This window comes from Equus quagga, chromosome 16 (genome assembly GCF_021613505.1).
Source record: "Equus quagga isolate Etosha38 chromosome 16, UCLA_HA_Equagga_1.0, whole genome shotgun sequence".
In the NCBI taxonomy this organism is placed as follows: Eukaryota; Metazoa; Chordata; class Mammalia; order Perissodactyla; family Equidae; genus Equus; species Equus quagga.
In genome coordinates this window covers 74,775,772-74,796,840 of record NC_060282.1, presented here as the reverse complement: position 1 = coordinate 74,796,840, position 21,069 = coordinate 74,775,772, and the positions used below count along the sequence as shown (strand labels likewise).

At 38.7% G+C, this 21,069-nt stretch overlaps 1 protein-coding gene and 1 non-coding gene across 2 annotated transcripts in view; both read right to left on the bottom strand.

Annotated features, from left to right (window-relative positions):
• Positions 1-15,836, bottom strand: part of ZC2HC1A (zinc finger C2HC-type containing 1A) — a 48,192-nt gene extending 32,356 nt beyond the window's left edge. Inside the window, exons 1-3 of the mRNA XM_046642520.1 lie at positions 15,723-15,836; positions 6,734-6,807; positions 5,178-5,294 (exon numbers count right to left, since the gene is read on the bottom strand). Of these exons, the coding sequence (XP_046498476.1) occupies positions 5,178-5,294; positions 6,734-6,807; positions 15,723-15,738 (207 nt within the window). The 5' untranslated portion in view covers positions 15,739-15,836. The remainder of the gene's footprint in view (positions 1-5,177; positions 5,295-6,733; positions 6,808-15,722) is intronic.
• A 3,690-nt stretch (positions 15,837-19,526) lies between these two features.
• On the bottom strand, positions 19,527-19,598 carry TRNAA-CGC (transfer RNA alanine (anticodon CGC)). Its single transcript has one exon. It is a non-coding gene; the product is annotated as a tRNA-Ala (tRNA).
• Between the last annotated feature and the right edge of the window lie 1,471 nt (positions 19,599-21,069).

The window sequence follows — 21,069 nt, the reverse complement described above, 5'->3', positions numbered from 1 at the left end:
AATTGACTTTAGTAAGTATTACATCCATTTAAGCTCCCACTAAGAGTGTATTTCTCTGTTTTCCCGTAATTTCTCCAACGGAATATGCTACCAAATTTCTGGGTTTAGACAAGTGAAAAATAGTTCTCTCTCTCTAGTTTCAACTGGCATTTCTCTTATAATGAATGAGATTGAGCATCTTTTCATATCATTAAGAATCATTTGTATTGCCTTTTCTGTGAACTGTTTATATGCCTGGTCATCTTATATGTTGTTATTGGTGTTTTTATTTTTTTTTTTTTAACAATTTGTACTAACTATTCAGAGACTAGTCCTAACCCTCCCCAACAATACATCTGTCCTGTGACCTTGTCTAAGGGTCTTCTGATACACACTGCAGAATTATTTTTAAAATGTAGTTTAATTTACAGATCTTTTCTTCATGGTCTCTGGATTTGCAGCCAAACCTAGTAAGGCCCAACCTCACATCAAGGCAAAATGGAAATCTTCCATGTTTCCACCTAGCACTTTCATGGTTTCATTTTTAAAATTTTAAGTCTGTCACTCACTTGGAATTTATCCTGATATCTGGTGTGACATATGGGTTCAACTTTACTTTTTGTTTTTTAATATAGTTATGCAGCTGACTCACCATCCTTTATTGACTTTTCTCCCCAGTGAACTGAGACAGCATCTTTATCATATTATATTCTCTTTTGTACGGGGGCTTATTTCTGAACTTTCTCTTCTGTTCCATTGTTTTGATGATCCTTGTGTCAGTACTAGTGTTTTAAATATTAAGACATAATATTTTTATATCTGATAGATTAATCAACTTTATTTTGCTACTCTCTCAATATTTTCTGGTTATTCTTGTATGTATATTTTTCCATATTAACTTTAGAATCAGCTTGTCCAATTTTTTTAAAATACTATAGTAACTGGAAAAATTAAACATTACATTCATAAACAACCTAAGGAACATAAAATCTTTATTATGCTGAATCTATCTATCCAAGAACATATATTTCCATTTGAAGAAGCATTTGTTTGTGTCTTTCAGCAGTTTTTTAAAATATTCTTTGTGGAAGTCTTGTCCCTTTATAAGGTTTATTCCTGAATATTTTATATTTTGTGATGTTCTTTTATAAAGAGTCTTTTCTTCATTTTTACGTTTCAAGAGGTTGTTTGAAATATGAAACCTGGTAATTTCTGTATATTACTATTATACATAATTACTTCACTGACTTCTCTTTTTGTTTGTAGTAATTTAACAGCTAATTCTCTTGGGTTTTCCAGGTATATCATGTCCCAATAGTGACAGTTTTACCTCCTCTTTTCCAGTCCCTACGCATCTAATTTCTTATTATTACCTAACTCTATCGGCTAGCACTTACTACATTAGTTGGAGCGTACTCTTGTTCCTGACTTTAATGGAACGACCTCTAAATCTTTTTCCACCAAACATGATGCTGGCTCGTGTGCTACAAGAGATTTATTTTGCCATACTGCTGAAATATCCAACTATTCCTATTATGACTTTTTGTTTTTTTGAGGAAGATTGGCCCTGAGCTAACATCTGCCACCAATCCTCCTCTTTTTGCTCAGGAAGATTAGCCCTGAGACAACATCTGTGCCCATCTTCCTCTACTTTCTATGTGGGACGCTGCTACAGCACGAAGCACGACTTAACAAGTGGTGCTTAGCTCCACTCCCGGGACCCGAACGGCAAACCCTGAGATGCTGAAGTGGAGTGCGTGAACTTAACCACTATGCCACTGGGCCAGCCCCATAACTTTATTTTTTAAATCAAGAATATATGTTGAATCAAAGTCAAAAGATGATTCTTTAAAAACATTAATAAGGCAAGACTAATTATGAAAAAAAGAGAAAACATAAATTACTAAGGAATAGAAAATAGTACACAATGAGAAATTATAAAGAATCTTTAATGCTAATAAACTTGACAATGAAGAGTAAATGGACAACATCCTTGACAAACACCAAAAAACAGATACCAGAAAAAAAAGAAAATCATAACAGTCTTATATTTATTTTAAAAAATGAATCTATTATTTAAAAACATACATAGAAAACTCCTGGCCTGGATGCCCTTACTGTTGAATTCTTGCAGACATTTAAGGAAGAAATAACATCAATCTTTTACAAACTCTTTCAAAAAACAGAAAACAAGAGAGTAACTTTCCACCTACTTTTATGAGAGCAACAAAACTTCGATAGAGAACAATTACAGACCCACCTTTCTCATGAAGACAGATGAAAAGATCTTATATAAATGTAAGCAAATCTAGGTGTTTGAGATCACTGATTCCTTCAAGTTTCTTATTTTATACTGAAATGTCTGATCACAACAGTCATCTGCTCCACAATGATCATTACTCACCTACTGCTAAGTTTTGCTGCTCCGTTCAACCTTTTTTCTCATGGTTCCTTGTATCAATGATCAGCGAAACATTTTTTACTACTTGCTATTTGAAGAGTTAGGTGTGCCTGGTACAACTATTACAAGAGGTTTTAGGGAGAAGGAGAGGCCCAGGGTAGCCTTCTAGGCTCCATAAACCAACAGCCTTCTTATCTGTTGCACAAGATACAGAGGTAAAGGCCTCTCTGGGGCCAGGCCCCTGGCTGAGTGGTTAAGTTCGTGCGCTCCAGCTTCGGTGGCCCAGGGTTTTGCCAGTTTGGATCCTGGGCGCAGACATGGCACCCCTCATCAGGCCATGATGAGGCGGAGTCCCACAGCACAACTAGAAGGAACCACAACTAGTATATTCAACTATGTAGTGGGGGGCTTTGAGGAGAAGAATAAAAAAAGATTGGCAAGAGACGTTAGCTCAGATGCCGATCTCTTTAAAAAAAAAAAAAAAAAAGCCTCTCTGTGTGATTACATAGACCTACCTCTTCTGCTTCTCTAAAATACCATCATCCACGAGTGACTGCTGCCAGCCGTGCTTCCCTCCGTTCCCACACTGACCACTTCAAAAATAGGCCACAGTTCTTTAGAGTAGGCCCCTCGCCTTCAGAAAGGGTATTTCATTTTCACCAGTGCTTTCCGAGAGCCTCTGCCACTGGGCCTCCTCAACTCTGTGCCTCTTCTCCCCACTTCTTCTCTCCTGGCTTTTGTCCCATTTCAGCCAGGCTCATCCCAGTTCCCCGCTATCTAAGTTCCTGCAGCTCATCCCAGTTCCTGCCTTGGTGGGAGTAAACAAGGGACATATACTTCCTGATAACACTCCTCACCTTTAAGGAGTCACCTTGAAGGTGGCAGATTCCCAGATTCTGGGCCATGGGCTCCCCAGCAACTTCCTGCCCGTCTTCTATGAGTGGCTGCTCCCGGATCTCAGTTGCTTTGGGCAGTCCTTACATATATTTTGTAGTCTGTGGATTATGCCTGCCTTTCGATTCTCCAAAAACAGAGCTTTTATTTACTTTGCTCCACTCTGCTTATGACTTTTTGTAGGATTTCCTTGATACAGGTAAAGATATTGAGACCTACACCATGATCTTCCAATATACTGCTTCTTAAACTTTAATGTGCATATGACTCACCCAAGGATTTCCTTAAAATGAAGATTCTACTTCAGTATGTCTGGGTGGAACCTGAGATTCTGCATTTCTAACAAGTTCGCAAATATTGCTCATACTACTGCTCCACGGATCATACTTTAAGCAACAAGAAAATAAACTACTAAGGTAAAGCAATGGTTTTCACTTTGCTTTTTTCTGAAGATTAATTTTTTAAGTGTACAAACCTTCTCCCTTACAAAAGAAATAGGATAACTAACATTTATTGAGAGACTGCCATGGATAAGGCTATGTAATAATCCCTACAATCATCCCACAAGCTCAATGCCACCACTACATCACCATTTCACACTTCAGCAGAAGTAGAGATGAAGTAAATGGCCCAACACAACAGGGTAAGCAGCAGAGCCAGGGTTGAATCCGGACAGCCTGACTCCTGGGCCAGGTTTCGCACCCACTGTGTTATACTGCCTCTGAGCATTTCATTCGTTTATCTATCCAAGCTAATTAAAGCTAATACAATCATATATCTGGCAGCTTACTAAGAAAACTTCAAATAACAGTTTATGTACCTTATTCAAACTTCACCATCCTTCCTTTAAATATTCATAGACTGAAAAATAAAGATGAATATCTGACTTTTCTATTATCAAATGATTTTATTAGTAAGATTAATTCCCCCATAGGAAAATGTTTTCTTGTGTCACTAGAAGTTATCACCAGTGAAAGGTGGGTTTTTTCCAAAAATCTATTCAATCAGCTACTCAGGTTTTGAATATTTCACTGAAATGGCTCTGTAAAACTATGTCAGACAAAGTATTTAAGTGATTTATTCTTAGCAATAGAACAGATCATGGTTGGTACTAATGAGGGATTATCACAGACATTATCATATTCGTTGCTTTGGTCCCAAGAAATAAAATAAGCTGACAATGACCATATGTAGACAATTGAGCAACTGATAAAACTCTTCCCCAGAAAGCATAAGATCACAAATATTGACAACCCATCAATCAAGATAATCAATATTTATTATGCTAAGATGTCTGTAAATACCAGCTTGACTTTTTTTTTTTTTTTCAAGATTTTATTTTTTTCCTTTTGCCTCCCAAAGCCCCGTGGTACATAGTTGTGCATTTTTAGTTGTGAGTCCTTCTAGTTGTGGCATATGGGACACCGCCTCAGCATGGCCTGATGAGTGGTGCCATGTCGGTGTCCAGGATTCGAACCAGCGAAACCCTGGGCCACCAAAGCGGAGCGCATGAACTTAACCACTCGGCCACGGGGCCGGCCCCTCCAGCTTGACTTTTGTATATAGTGATTACACTAATGGTGAGAGAGACACAAACTCTTATGTGAAGTAATTAACAATGACTTTAGAAGAACATATGAGGATTTTTAAATTATTTCCAGCCTACAGCTAAGCAACTGGCTCTCTACTGCTACAAAAACCTCAGAGTAATAGTTGGCGTTTGAGACAGTAGTTTGGTCTCTCCTTTGCAGAAGTTTGAAATAAACAAGTTTCTGATCATTTCTAAACTGAGAACTTGATTCAGAATTCTGCTTATTTTTCACTCGTAGTATAACAGATAATTATAATTTTTTCAATATATATTGCAGCAAGGTTCACACTATTCAAAAGGTCATATAATTACCCTAGGTTTAAGAGGTTTTACTGTTGGAATATCAGTTCCTTCTGCTCTTTGTCTGCTTGAATCAAAAGTCTTCCGTTTTTTAGTGGCAGTTTTCTGGCAAATGGGTCCATGTTTTTTCTGTTAAGGTGAAGAAAAACGATGTGTCATTCTCTTTTCTATAGAAGACTAAAACGTTACTTAAATTGCCATTTGAGACCAGTTTGAAAATCTGAAGATGAAATAATAATAATACATAAATAAGACATACCTTGCTTTACTAAAATCATTATAAAGTATACATAATATGTGATATAAGTCATCTTTCTCACGAGAAAGTACAGATAAATACTCTTCCAAAATTTTATTAAGAGATATTTAATACTCTCCTAGTTTTCACACTGCTAAGATAAGGAAAATAATGTAACCAAGTCAAAGCTGTTTGAGTGGGGAAAAAAGTTCTCTTCATCACTAAATACCTGAAAACAGACAATAGGAAAATAATGTCAATGGAGAAGAATGCGTTAGTGGTAAAATTACAGAAGTTCACACAATAGTTTGGGTTACTAAAGTTAACAGGATAGCAGTACGTTAACATAAAACAATGAGACAAAGAGGTCAGATTTGTGTCTTTCCTCCACAATCACCCCTTTCCTCTCTTCTGTAATTCAAGCTTTCTACCTTTCTTTACCAAGGATTTTTCTTGAGCTACCTAGTGTTCCACTCCTATAGCTTCTTTAATATGACTGCCAACTCATTCATTCAATCATTCATTTATTCAGTTTAAGGACACTACAATGGAAGCTCTCCTAATGGACCTCCAATTAATCTACTGGCTAAGTAATCATTCTCCCTCCCCTAAATAAAATGTGTTCACTGATGACATCATGCACTAAATGCACTTTTTTTCTTTTGTATTTTGATAAACACTCAACAGGGTGAAACTGTTAAAGTTTATCTGAGAACAGAGGAAACTCAGAACTAGCTGGGCCAGCATCCCGCAGCCTCTCATACTTTCAACACACGATTAGTAATTAACTGTTTTAAACACACTTTCAGTTTTCATTTCGACAAACAAGCACTGTAATTATAGCCATTAGAATAAAATCTCTTAAGTATTAAAAAAATAATGAAAGTGTGCCTAGCAGGAGACTTTCCAGTAGACCCACATACATCTGTTCCCATAAATTGAGTTGTATATGTCAAAAGTACCTGGTGCTTATTCCCAAACCTGATTATACAAGCTGTAGCTGTTATGATGATTATATAGTTTAATTAAATAAATAAATAAGGGCAAAGAAGACTTTTCTTCCCTGTAAAACCTCAGCTGAATGCTTTGAAATGGTTTGAAAACTAGTGAATCAATAACAACAAAAATCACTGAAGTGAGTGTAGGCAAGACATTTTTCAAAGGTTAAGAAGGAAGCTGTCATTATTTAAAAGGAGTCTGTAGTCAGGGGACATTCATACACTAGCCAGTATCTCTTTAAATTATCCCACAGAGGTTCTTCCCATGTGAGTTGTGCTGAGCATTGAACAATTACTGACCTATCAAACCCCAAAAGGAAAGAGGTACTCACTAATGCCACTGGAAAGAATGTTCTTCCACAAATCTTGCAAGGTAATAATTCTCCAACTTGGACACTTCCATTTTCTAAAATGGAAAAGAATTTAATCAATTCTATAGTTCAAACTGTGAAACTTCCAAATTTTAAGCTCCTCCTTTAGTTTTATATGTAAGTTGTCAGTTTTTGTGAAAAATCTCGTTTCATTTTGAAATAAGGAACACTATCAATTAAAATGGGCACAAGACTTAAAGAGTTATCGGTGGTCAAAAAGCCCAGGTCAAACACAGCAGTCATGATTTAAGGATAACCAAACTGATACGGTTGGAAATACCTAGTTTTCTTTTATTTTAACCAAATCAATTTGTCACATTCTCTTAATTTATGGGTTATCCCTATTGTAAATTACTAAACTTTAAAAACCAAATTTAGGGGCTGGCCCGGTGGCACATTGGATAAGTGCACACATTATGCTTCAGTGGCCAGGGGTTTGCCGGTTCAGATCCCAGGTGCGGACATGGCACCACTTGGCAAGCCATGCTGTGGTAGGCGTCCCACACAGAAAGTAGAGGAAGATGGGCATGGATGTTAGCTCAGGGCCAATCTTCCTCAGCAAAAAGAGGAGGACTGGCAGCAGATGTTAGCTCAGGGCTTATCTTCCTCAAAAACAAAAAAAAAGGAAAAACCAAATTTATCTTAAGGTTAATTTTATTTATTATTAATCTTCAAAGCATTGAGAAATAACATTGGCGATCAGTGAGGTAGCTTCCTGAGATGATCTAGGGAGTCTAAGATAAAAAGCATCTTGTTCTCTTTAACACCAGACAATAGGAAGAACATATAACACCTTAAGGAAAAGATCACCTCGTTATTATGCAAACTACCTGTATTATGTGAACTGTTCACTATTTTATACATATAACATATTAAGCTTCATTGGACCAGCAAATTGAGATATTCAGACCTTATGGGAATAATTCATTAAATAAAGAAGTAGCAGCCAACTTTTACTCAATTAAAAATTAATACATCTATCAAGTACCTGCATACAACAAATTTTGTTACTAAAAAGAGAAAAAGAAAAAAAAACTATATTCTTTGAAATTCTACATAACTGAGTCAATTTGTCATTTTATTATCTAGCCAAATATCAAACGTAAATTTATTTGATACCTGCAATTTTCTAAAAATGATACTTGAACCTATAACTTTACCATACTTTCTGCTGAATATTTTACTGATTGTTAAAATTCTTTTATCACATGAAAGACAAATAGAAAAATATTTTCTTTTAGAATAACATAAATAAACTCACGAAAAAAGTATTTATGACTTCATATAATTTGTTCCAAGGCATTTAGTGAGTTCACAGAAAACTACCCAGGAGAATCACACTAGCCATCAGTGGGATACAACCAAACAGCAACAGAAGAACTGCTTTGTTCTCTCATTCTCTTAACACTCCACAGCCCTATTTTAGTGGTAGATAGTGACTATTTGTCATCTCCGATGGAGGCAATGTCTGTATGGTGGCAGTTAAGCAGTGGTCACCACAAAAGCAAAGCTAAGATTTGCCTGATTTGTCCTTCTCCAATACCAGAGGCTAGATTCTGTAGGGAAACCAATCTCATTTATCTGGATCACTTAATTCCACTAAACTATCCAGAAAAGTTGAGGCAGCTGCTGGATGGAATCCATTAATACATTAAGAATGTCTTCATAAGGATGGTCAAGTGATACCACATGCTGCATAATCTACTAAGCCTGCTTATTTATAGTTTTCATGTATTCCTTTAAATTCTAAGCAATGATTTAAAAATTCATCAATACAAAACATGAAAAAGTATCACATATTTTACTTGCTTAAAAGTATATTTCAGTACCTCCCTGCTAAATGGATGACAAAGCAAAATCTTACAAAAAATTAATTATTGGGAAAAATTAATTCAACACAAGGAAATAACGTGAGTGCCCACTTCAACACCTACTACTTGCCAAGCATGTACCAAGCAATAGTGACACAAGGGTGGAATAACACAATCATTGCTCTCACAAAGCTAACAGTCCCCATTTCTTTACTTTACTATATCTAAGAACCAAATCATCTCCCATTTTTTTAATTCAAAAACTTAAAACTTAACCTAACAGCAACTAGAATACTATTATATAATAAAATCCAACTCCTGGGATGAATTCATACAAGTTATCAAACATGTTCACATAGTCTTTAAAGGAAAAGGAAATCATTATCACTAAAAGGAATAAAAAAGAGAAATAGCATCGAAGAGAAAGCATTTCAAAACAATTACTAAAAAAGAAAACTAACGTTGCTACTTCATTCAAAGTAAATAAAGATATATATAAATTTATAATTTCCTCTTATATTAGCTAGTCACAGAGCACAGCCCTTTAATTCAGAAAATATTTCATGTGCATGTGTGTTGGTGTCAACATGCCCTGGAAAGAACTTCTACCAACAGGTCATGAAGCAGCTTAGGCTTTAGAGTCACAAAGCCACATTTTGTTTTAATAGTATTCATTAAAAGACATGACACTGTAGTAAAGAAAGCACTGGAATTTGTCTCTGATTATCTAAGTTCAAGACCCAGCTCTCACTTAGAACTGAATCCCTGGGAAAGATATTTAATCTCTCTAAGGTTCAGATTCTTGTATAAAATAAGGAAGTTAAGTTAAATGACCTAATTTGTGGCCCCTTCTATCTCTAATAAACCATAATAAACATACCATATTTATTTAATAAAATCTACCTTAAAATCACATTAGCAAGAAAAGTACATGGACACTAACACACCTCCCTTACTGGAGTTAGATTAAAAAAAAGTTGGTCACATAAAAGAATGATTAAGCCAACGGACCAATTGCAGATGGTGGAATGCATGCTTCAGGTAGTGTGTAGTATGTAGAGGAAATCACTTCCACTTGTCTATATGCAGAGCTGAGAATCTGCAAGAACTACAGCAAAAGAACATGGCCTTTCTCCTGCTTGGAAAAGTCTTCACAACAGCAAATAGAAGAAAATGTATGACTAATCCTACATGTAGCTTCAGTTTAACATCTGTTAAATAAGGATATCTGCTCAATTGGCCTTAAAATTTAACTCAGATGTTATATACAAAAACGCTTCACAATGAAAAAAAACCACTACTCTCCAGGGCATGCAGACAAACTCCACTAAACCCTCCTGAGCAGCAAAAGCTAGCGAACTGTGTGGCTTGTAAAATACAGTAAAGAGATGATATGCAAGGGGAGAGAGCAAACATCATTGAAAGTAGCAGTCGAACTGATGGACAGAACCAAGTAAACAAAGCACTTGAATATTCTAAAACTCTCAAAAGCCAATCCCTCCTTACAAAACTTATCGAGCACACGTTGATTCTGTTATGAGGTGCCGTCCGTTATTTAGCAACCTCAAAACCTGCACGATAACAAGGCTTGAAATGGTATCTTTATATAACACTATTATATAGGTGATGTGAAATAATACGCTGTTATCTTAAATAGCTATGACATTCTAAAATCTATACATTTTAAAAATGAGAAAGAACATTTTCAAAAGAAAAGAAATCTTGGAAATTAAGAACAGTTCTGGGCTCTGTGTAGCACATGTATTTCCTCACCACTGGCCAGTGCTCATCTGAATCCAACTTTAAAACTCAATAAATCTCTCTTTGAAGCACATGACATTTGCACCATGTTCTTCTTACCAACCTCTTTAAAATCTAATTACTTCTAGGTCAACAATCTCTAATATTGCAGAAGATTTTCCTTTTTCAGCTCATCCTAGATTTCAACATTTCAATTTCACACTTCACCTACCCAACACATAACCTTCCCCCTCCGCTCCACTTCAGCCATCTGTACTCCAGTTCAGCAAAAACGACCACTCTTAAAGCAACTTAGAAAGGGCCCTCCTCTGGACTCTTAAAAAACTCAAAGCTCCCTCTCTAACCACAGACTCCACCTTTTACCCCTCTCTACATCAGTTTCTTGATCTCAGAGTGACTTGCATTTTCTTGATAATGCGTTCCTGGCTGCACTTCCCTTCCCACCCCGTCTGACCCTGACTAGTCGTTTCCACGACTTTCACCAATCACCCTCAACTCCCTTGCTCCAATGGTCAAATGTTGAGAAAATGCTAGATTAAACAAATGGGTTTTCTCAGACCAGAACTTCCTTAGTCTTAAAAAAGAGATTTAGTGTGCCATTATTTCCCCAAAAGAAATCCTGCTGCCCCTAAGAGATGTTTAGGACAAATGTCCTGAGTAGCACCCTTTTTTTTGAAACACTGGCTTACATTTACTGACTAGCTCCCCTCTACCTCCTTCTCTCCTTACCAGAACTGCAGGCAAACTGTTATATTATCAGGCCTAACCACTATATTAAAATAGGTCTATTCGTTTTATTTATTTATTTATTGAGTACCCAGTTATTATCTATTTATTGAGTACCCAATTATTATCTATTTATTGAGTACCCAGCCTGAGACAGGGACTGTTCTAGGAGGTAGGCAAACAGTGATGAAAAAAACAAAGACTCTGATCTTATGGTGCTTCTATTGTTCTAATAACGGAAACACAAATAAAAACAACTAAATATATAAAATGTCAGGCTGCGATAAGCACAATGTGGAAAAACAGAGTAGAGTGAGGGAAGACAGTCGTAAGGTTATGTATGTTTGGGAAGAGGGTAGGATCAGGGAAAGTTTCTATAATAAGGAGACATTAGGGACCTTAAGAAACAGAGGCAACTGCTCACCACTAATCTGCTAATTGTCAAATTCAAAGCCCTCTTTTGAATCCTCATCCTCTGGATCTTTCTACAGCATGAGGCACTGCTGATCAATCCCTTCCACCTTCGAAGTCCTTTCTTTCTTGGCGTCAGTGACTTCTCTCTCTCCTAAGCCCAAATTTTGCCGATCTCATAAACCAAGCAGGGTTTGACCTGGTTAATACTTTGACCTCCAGGAATACCAGGTGCTGGCACATATTCACTATTCAATAAATATTCAATAAACTCAATAAGTAAGTTTCTCCCCCATTTCCCTTTCTGGACAATTTTTAAACCTCTTTAAAGACTCCCCTCCCTCCAATTTCCCTTCCTGCTCGACCCTAAAGCATCAGTTCCTCCCAAGCGTCTTTCCCCATTTTGCTAAACATAGCTTTCCTGGGTGAATGCATCCATGTGCTGTCAGTCATATGCTGATGACTACTAAACTAAAAACTCCAGATAGATATTTCCAAGGAGCTGTGAGGCTTTTCCACCAGATATCTCCCAAGTGCTGTACAAACACAACATTTCTGGAGCCAACTCATTACCTCATCTCCCAAACTTGGTCCTCCTCTTGGTTAAAGATACTAATATGACCTCTTCGTCCAAGCAATAAAGCTGTTTTATCTTTGTTTCCTTTTCTCTCTCACATTCAGTGATCATATCTCATCTTTCCATCTCAGAAATGCCTTCTAAGTCTATCCTCCCTTTTTAATTCCTGCTCCTTTTGCCTTAGTTCAAATCTTCGTCACATACACGTTATCTCCCACCTCTCCCTTCTCCAATCTATCCTACTGCCATAGCTATCTAGTGAGATCACCCACAATCCCTTCCAAGCATGCTGTTTTACCCATACTGAACCATGCTTAAGCTCCTAACACACCTCCTGTGATTTTATCCATCCAATAAACAAGTACTGAGGGGGTACAAGCCTTGGATATAGCAGGCATTTCGCAAAATGCTTTATATGTTACATGATTTACTACTCAGTATAGTTCAGGTAGATTGGTATTGAATAGCTCCAACTTTTATAGCTGAGGAAACCTAAGTTCAGATTAAGCAAAATGTGCAAATCATAGATCTAAAAAGAAACAAACCAAGGATCCAAACTCAGGGCTTTCCAACACACTGGCTATCAAAATCCCACCTCAGTATCCAACTCAGTACCAAAAAACAACAAATGCTAGGTAAGTTAACAAAGATGAAGAATTATTCAGTCAACTAGCAGGTGTTTAGATCAGGGAAAAACAAAACAAAAAAGAAACCCTAATGGGACAGGATGGCTGTCTTTAACTAGATCAAGGGCTACACTGGAGACGAGCGATCAGACTTCTAATTAAGTTTTAGAGGATAGTATACTAAGATCTACTAATTTTAACAGTCAAAGAGAGGAATAAGCAGCCTGATCTTGTGAAAGGAATGACAATACTGTATACGGATAAAATCTGCTTAGAGTTTATCATCTTCCCATTTTACAGATGAAAAGCTTAAGAGAAACTGGAACTCTCCGAGGTCTAGAACTACTTCTATTGCCCTTAGATATACCTACAGGGCACCAGCTTTCAGTGAAAAGAAATTAAAGGGTTTGCTCTGATTTCCCACACAATGCAGAAGTGCTTAGATATAGATTATACAAAATCATAAGCAGTAATTCATATTTGGTTTTGAGATGCAGTGTTCAGGCTAATAGCTCATCTCTTGACAATCCACAAAGCACAAATTTCCCAGAAGACCAAAAATAATACATCTATGTGGTATATGATCTACATGCAAATAACTTAAAAGTTATAAGAAAGAGTATAAAAATCTTCAATAGAATTTTTCAAGGATTCATATATTTTCTTGTTTTACAATCAAGATTAGTCTGGTAACTGGTTTTAGCTAGAAACATGAGTCCAGTGCCAAACAGTACAATATTTACTCAATTACCATGACATGTTAAGCAAACTCTTGAAGATTTTCTACTGGATACTGCAATATGTTTATTAGACACTTTCAAGGCACTAGACTTTAACTTTCAACAGGGCAAAAACTTTACCTTATCTATCACTGTTTCAATGCATCAGGGTTTACCAAATGAAGGCATGGATGAATGAATTAATGAATGCAACCTTAAGACTCAAAGTTTTGATCTTTGCCAAGTATGACCTAATAGGCACTGCTTTGAAGAAAATGAAAGGAAACAAAGACACTGTCCTAACTCAAAAAAAAGAAACCGTCAGAGCTTTTATTAGTCTAAACCACTTGAAATTATCAATAGTCAATTGTTTCACCATACAAAAAGAACAATTTCACATATTTTAACCTAATTCATTAAAATTAAACACATCATAGTTAATGATAGCAACTCATTTTGTTAAAGAAAAATTCAAACGACAAGTAAAGGTTAAGTACTTTTTAACATGATACATCACAAGCTGGGCCCATAAAACACGCCCATCATAACATAGCATACTAGATCAGAATTCATGTATTTCTCCACCCATGTAACTGAGTATTATAATAGGTTTTCACTATATTCTAAAAGCATTCTTAGTAAGGTTTCAATAGTAATGTTTTAGCACTGCTAAAATATAAGGTTCACTAAAAGGTAGGCTTGATGAGAGCACGGCTTTGACTTTCGATTTTTTGCTGCATCCCTAGGGCTACAATGGTGCCCACCATAGACAAAGTCATTTATCTAACAACAAATGTCCAGCACCTACTTTGTGTCAGACAGTTTTAGGTGCTCAGCATACACAAGTCAAAAATCAGATGAAGATCTTTGCCTTAATTATAAATGTTAAACAAAACAATAAAAATCTGCAGAAAAACTGTTCTAAAGCACATTATGTGTATTACGATACCTTGTGAGAATTCCAGAACCCATGATCCTACCCACTATGCCACCACGTTTTAAAATTTGTAAAAAAAATAAATAAATAAGCTGCCTCCAAGAAGTCTTTTAAACAAAAGTATCTTGAAAGTAAGGAGTACTATCATTACAATTCCTATTCCATTGAAACTTGAATGATCTGCCTAAAATAAACAAGCAAAGAACAAGACTTTCATTCATCATAACATGCTGCAGCTTCCCACAAATGGCAAATTATCAGAATTTTTGATTATCTATCATCCACAAGGTTTTTACTATAGGAGCCCCATCTCAGAGCAAAAGCATGAAATACTATTATATTCATTATCACATGTGCATTTTGGTGAGCTTACGTCACTGGAAAAAGTTACCCGTTATTACTTTTCACTTCATAACAGAACCTGAAAGCATTTACTTTGCAGCATGCAACGATGCCTAGAGGGTCAATGCCTCTGCTTATTAATTCCACCTGGATCGATGCAAATGAGGAGGAAAAAAGAGCTAAATCAAGACAACAGGATCTATCAATTCTGCAGGCTTATTCTTCATCAGAAGGATTAACCACAATTTGAAAAAAGAATCTTGAAACTGCTGTTGCCAATGCTAGTTGGTTTTTTTTTTTTCCTTTGTTGTTTTTAGGCGAATGCTGTATTACACAGGATAAAATGGGTAAAGAGAATGGAGAAAAAGTGAAAGAACTGAGAACAAAGCAAAATCTGGAGTCATGGTTACAGCATAAGGATAAACCGAAAGATAGGGAACCAATGCTGGCCCTTCCTTACAGAGTCGTCGTGAACAAACCCTTAAATCCTTCCGTTACTCTATTGTCCCGGCTCTAAAGCTGGCCAGTGACACTTCCTTGGAAGACGCTCTTGGCATCCCTTCCATAGAAGATGCTGTAGAAAGGGAAAAACGGTGACCTAGGCAAACTGGCCAAGGAAAGTGTCACAAGCTGAGGATGGAGACACACCCAGGGGGCCCCAGAAAAGGCTGGAGGCGGGGAGGCCGTGGACATTAATGCAGAGGCCACCTTGCAAGGAAAATAAAATCTGGCCAGAGGCTGTGATTACCAAAAAGGAAACTCAGGAGTCAGGCAAGACCAGAAAATGGTAGGAAGGGGTTTGCAGGCGTGTTAGGAGGCAGGATCAGGCTCCGGGCGGCGAAGCCCGGCTGAGACCGTCCGAGCAGGGGCAGCCTGAGGACCACCCGCTCCACCTCATCGGGGGCTGCCGGGCTCCAGCCAGCCGCGGCCTCCGGGGGTGCGGCGGGGTCTGCCGCTCCCCTCCTGCCCTGGCCCCCCCGGGACCGGTCCAGGGCCCCCCCCCCCAGCTGCCCCCGGTCCGCATCCCTTCCCCTCCTCACCTTCCAGCCCCTCCATGGCGCCACCATACAGAGCTCGCCTAGCCTCCTCCGACAGCGCCCGCCACCGCCCAGCTCCGGCTGTAGCAACGCGGCCGCGCCTCCCACCCGCTAACATCCCGCGCTCCCATTGGCCCGGCGCCGGGGGCGGGGCTCGGGGCGGGGCCTCGCGGGGCGCCGCGCCTCCTGTGGCGGCCGCACCGCTGCCTGAGGGCGCCGGGCGCCTGGGTCCGCGGCCCCGACGGCGCCTTTGTTCGCCGCCAGCCTGTCCCCTCACACCTCCTCCTCTCCTGCAGAGCATCCCAGCACGTCGCGGGCCCCCATCTCCAGCCCCCGGTCCGTCAGTGCAGTGCTGTCTTCTCGTCTGTCCCTCCCTGAGCGCTCGAGGCAAACAAACCGAAGCCGCGTCGCGCACGATGTGTGCAGCACCCTCTCGGTTTTCCGCCATTGGGTCACACGGCTTTACCTGAGTGTGTTCCCTAGGCTTTATCTCCCCTCGCGGCTTTAGGAGTCAAGCACGTTTTTGGAGCAGAAACCGTGCTTTATCTCCCCTGATTGTGGACCTGACAAGGATGGAAGCGCTGGAAAACGGTTTCCCAGCAGGAACGCTGGGGCCCCAAATGAGCAGTGGGGCCGCGCCCTGCCTTCCCCGCCGCTCCCTTCGGCACGCTCGGGCCTGTTCTTTCTCCTCCCCGAGCTGGAATAGTCGGCTGGCCTCCTAACTGAGGAGGAAAACCCAAAACTGTGTTTGCTCCGGGATCTGAAGGGGAGTAATCTCCCCAGGAGAGCACGAGGCCTGTGGCTGTCAGTCACAACCTCCTGGGGGTGAAGGGAACTTCACAGCTAGCTAAAACCTGTGCTTAACAGTTGAACACTTGTCACCAGGACTGAATATCTTTGAAAATTTGATTTGGCAGTGGTAAACGAGCCATATTGTTCGTTGACACTAGTATATCCACCGGCAGGTTGTATTAATGCGATTTCCATAACAAACCTTAGATTCGTTTTCTTATTAATCTGTTCAGTTGCAGAGTTTTGACATCCTATCTAACTTTGTCTACTGTTAAAAGTATGCATTTTACAAACAGTGTGTATCTTACAGTTGCCTTATGAGTCAAGAGGCTTCTTCTCCATTCAAAGGAATATGTTACGAACAAGGAAACAAACACTTCGCTGGCCATCATCTCCTACTGCGAAGGTGGTCTCAGAGCATTGAACGTGGTGTAGTCCATCTCTTACCTGGAGTCCTCCAGGTCTCCACTCCTGCCCTTCCCTGCTTCTGCCCTGGCTCTGCTGCTTCTCTGGGATCTGAGATCCTGGGCCTGGTTGGCCAAACCACAGCCACACCAGCCCCTTAGCCTCCCTGGATTAACCATGGAAAGGACCTTTGTCCTCAGTGCTGCTAAGACAAAATTAGAATCGGAGGGAGGGGGGACCTTTTAAGAGAGCACTAAGGAGGAAGAAGACCCAAAAATAAACCCCAAAATAAAGAAGCACTTTACAAATTACGAGTTCTTGAACTAAAGTCAAGACAAAAACTGAGTTGGCTGATACACACCTTATGGGGCATAAAAGCTCCAATAACAACAAACACAATAATGATATTCACACTTTTAAAAATCATGCTAAGCTTGTTTTAGGTTCTTTTCATATATTCACTGATTTCATCTTCAAAACAATTCTACAGAGTAGCTACTATAATTTTCATTATTCAGGATTAAAGTCTTCATTTTCTAGATGTCTCGGAGAGATTCATTGTTTGGCCCGTGTCTATCCTACTAGTGAATGGTAGCTTGTATTTAAGCATGTGTCTGTGTGGTTTTACCTATGACAACTTCATGGAACTCCTCACTTCCCTTCCTCACCTTGCCTTCTGGCTGCCTCACAGAAAATCCAAATGTTCAGATCTGTTGTTTAAGGTTGTTTTGGGTAGGCGTTACTACTGTGAATCTCAGTTCTCTAACATGAGCCTGCTAATGTCTTCTATAGGTAGTGGGCTCTCGGCACTTGATGCTCCAGCTACCTGGGTCCTGCAGCTTTTCCCTGGTCCTGACAGCTGGGTGAAGAGGACAATTTCTGATCTGCCTTGTAAGTTCTTTCCTCTGCCTCCTACATGCCTGGCCTGAGAGTCCATTTGCTCTTGGTGCCCTCTTCTAACTTTACGTCCTCTCTCATCTATTCCATTTTTCTGATGCATTCATTCAACAGATTTTTATTGAGTACCTACAATGTTTCAGGCCCCTTTCATTACTAGCCAGTTACTAAAATGAATGAAGCTCAGTTTCTTTTTTTATGTTCCTAAGCTCTTGTCTGTTCATAATTTTCTTCAGCTGCCAAGTGATCTTTCTAGGTGATGATAACATTCATAGACAAATATGAATTAGAGATCTCACCATCTCTTTATCATACGAAAAAAAAAGCAAAGGTTCAGAGATGCTTACCGACTCTATGCAGATCACAAAACTAGTAAATGCCTGAAATGGATATTGTACGCTTGTCTCATTACATCATATCCCTGATTCTTTCCACTTAGCATTACTTTGCCTTCAACCACATTTCCTGGAGCCAATCCAATCTCTTTTGCACCTTCCAAAGGGCTGAGCAAGCTACATGTATCTTCTCGTTTTAAATTTCCAACTTCCTGTTGGATCCTACGCAAAGATCAATTTCCCTTTCAGAGGCAACCTTTGGCTTTCATTCAAATTATATGCAGAGCACAGCTAAATGAGATTCTGAAACTCAATGAGAATCTAACTCAGTTTACTAACTCCACTGTAACAGGGTGTTTCTTCCCTCCACAGCCTCCAGAGGAATGATCCACCATAGTTTAGTATGTAAAAATTAGTTCATACACTTGGTAATCATAACAAAATGATAATTTCCATCAAAAACAAAAGATGGGTGTTTCCCTTAAAAGTGGGAACGGGCTGATGAACAGTGTTCTAGGTTGAAGAAGCACGTTCTGAGTTGGCTCTTAATTTTAGTTTGTAGATTGAAGTGAAAACAAAATTCTTTAGGTGTTCAGGGAAAGTAATAGTGATAGTCCTAGACAAGAAAACCTCAAGAAAAGGGGAAAAAGAGGAACCTAAAGCAAACTTCATCTCTTTCATTGATCAGAGGGCTACTCTGTTCACAGTGTGATAGCAATTATTCTACCTCTTTCTCCTCTACTTTTAAAACTAGTTCTTAGCTACAAAAGGAGAAATTTTTTCAGCCATCAGTTATAATCCCATTTATCTGTCCCTTGCTACCACAATTCCAAATCTCGTCTGAAAATCTATTAATCCAGATACTTACTGAGATACTCCTATGTATGCCACACTGTTCTAGGCACGACAGAAAGCTCTGAAGAAGTCTCCCTGGTCTCTAGGAAGTTACCATCTGGTAGAGGAAGCCCTGGGCATAACATAATACAGAGCAATAGAGGACAATATATTCAATATATTGTTGTCTTAGATGTTGTGGTAGAGCTTATAAAAGTAACTGGTTTCAGGAAGATATTTACATGAATGGAACAATTTAAAAGGTTTTATAGAGAAGTAGAACTCAAATTATGTCTTGAACGGTGTCATTGGTTGGGTAACGATCACTGAGGATGAGGGGACAAAGGGAACAGTCTCCTTAAGAAAAGGATGCAAGCCTAGCCTGTTTTATGACAGTTAGTAAAGAAGCAAGGAGAGTGTGGTATATATTTTTGTTCCTGTTGTAACATTTTTTCCTGTTTAACTTACAAAGGACAGGAACTATCATTATATAATTTATATACTTTTAGCTCATTTCATGTGTTTTTGAGGACCAGTTACTGCTTGGAGGTGCCGGGAGTCGAACACAGGGCCTCATGCATGCGAAACATGCACTCTTCCACTGAGCTACACCCCCTCAGTGTTTGCTTATGTATTTTTGATCTCAGGTTCATGGTGTTGAGTTAATAATACTTCCTTGTGTACAGCACATACATCAACTTCTGTGCAAAGGCATCTCTTTCTTTTTTTTCCATTTTATTATTTTGGCTTTCATCCTCCATTTTAACTCTATTGACCAGTCTCCTTACTATAAGCACCATTATATTGCATTTAAGCTCTAAGTTCACAGATATCTTTGATGTATGTGGTTCCTGGAAACATATATGGTACTGTTTTATACATGCATCTGTTTTTAATTTACATACTTTATACTGTAGCCTTTATTCAGTTTGTAATTTTTAAATAAACATTCATTTAGAGATTTCCCATGTTGCTGTATGTAACACTAGCTTATTGCTTCTGAATGCTGGATAGTGTTGTACTCTCTGCATGCACCACATTTTATTTACCCTTTCCTGCAGTGACAGACCGAGTTGCCTCTAACCTGCTGCTACAATGAACATCTTTGTGCCTGTCCCCTTATGAACCTGGGCTCAAGTTTCTCTGGGATGCACCCCTGGAATGGATTACTGGATCATATTCATTTCCAGTAAGTATGCCCAGATTGCCATCTACAATGGCTGTGTCAGTGTACACTCCCAGCAGCAGTGGGCAGGAGTGCCGGTCTTCCTATATCTCATTAATAGCCGGCTTTTCTCTAATTTTTGCTGATCCATTGGGAGTCAAGAGTTGGGCATCTCTTTGTATACTTGCTAATTCCGATTTGTCTTTAAATGAATTGCCTAGTTTTAGCCATACTTTATATTGGGATTGTCATCTTTTTCTTCTGGATTTGTAAATTCTTGTATATTCTAGGTGTTAACTTTTTGCTAATTTTGATTATTTTAAAAATCTTTTTCCAGTTTGTCAACTATCTGATAACTTTGTCTCTGATGCCTTTCGTGGAACAGAAATCTTTAACTTTAATTCTGTCAAGTCCATCAATGTATTTTCCATATGAATTGTGCATTTGAGTTTTTATTAAAGTTCTCTTTACCTCTAGATTATGAGGCTATTTGGTTACACATTTTTCTTTTGGTGTAGTCAAACCTGATGCTAAGAAAAGAGAGACAATTTAGAGACAACAACAAAAACGTTTTTTTGCAGTGTCTTTTATGTCATGGGGTAACTCTACAAATTTAAATGGAAACCAATGCCCAGAATTGTTTTGAGACGTTGTGAACTTCAGCTTTATCCAGTTTTGCCTATTGCTGCCAGGAAAACCAAGTGTTTTCAGGTGCTCTTTTTCCCCACCCAAAGGAAGAGAAACAGAAAAAAGAGAAATACAGTATATCAGGAGTCCTTTCCGCTTTGCTTTATTATTAATCATAGCAGCTTCCCAGGGCCTTTAAAAGAGTTTTCTTAAAAGTTCTGTGACGTAGTACAAATAAATATTATATAATGTTGATGATGATGTCAGAGTATTTATACTAAGGACAGAGAAGGAA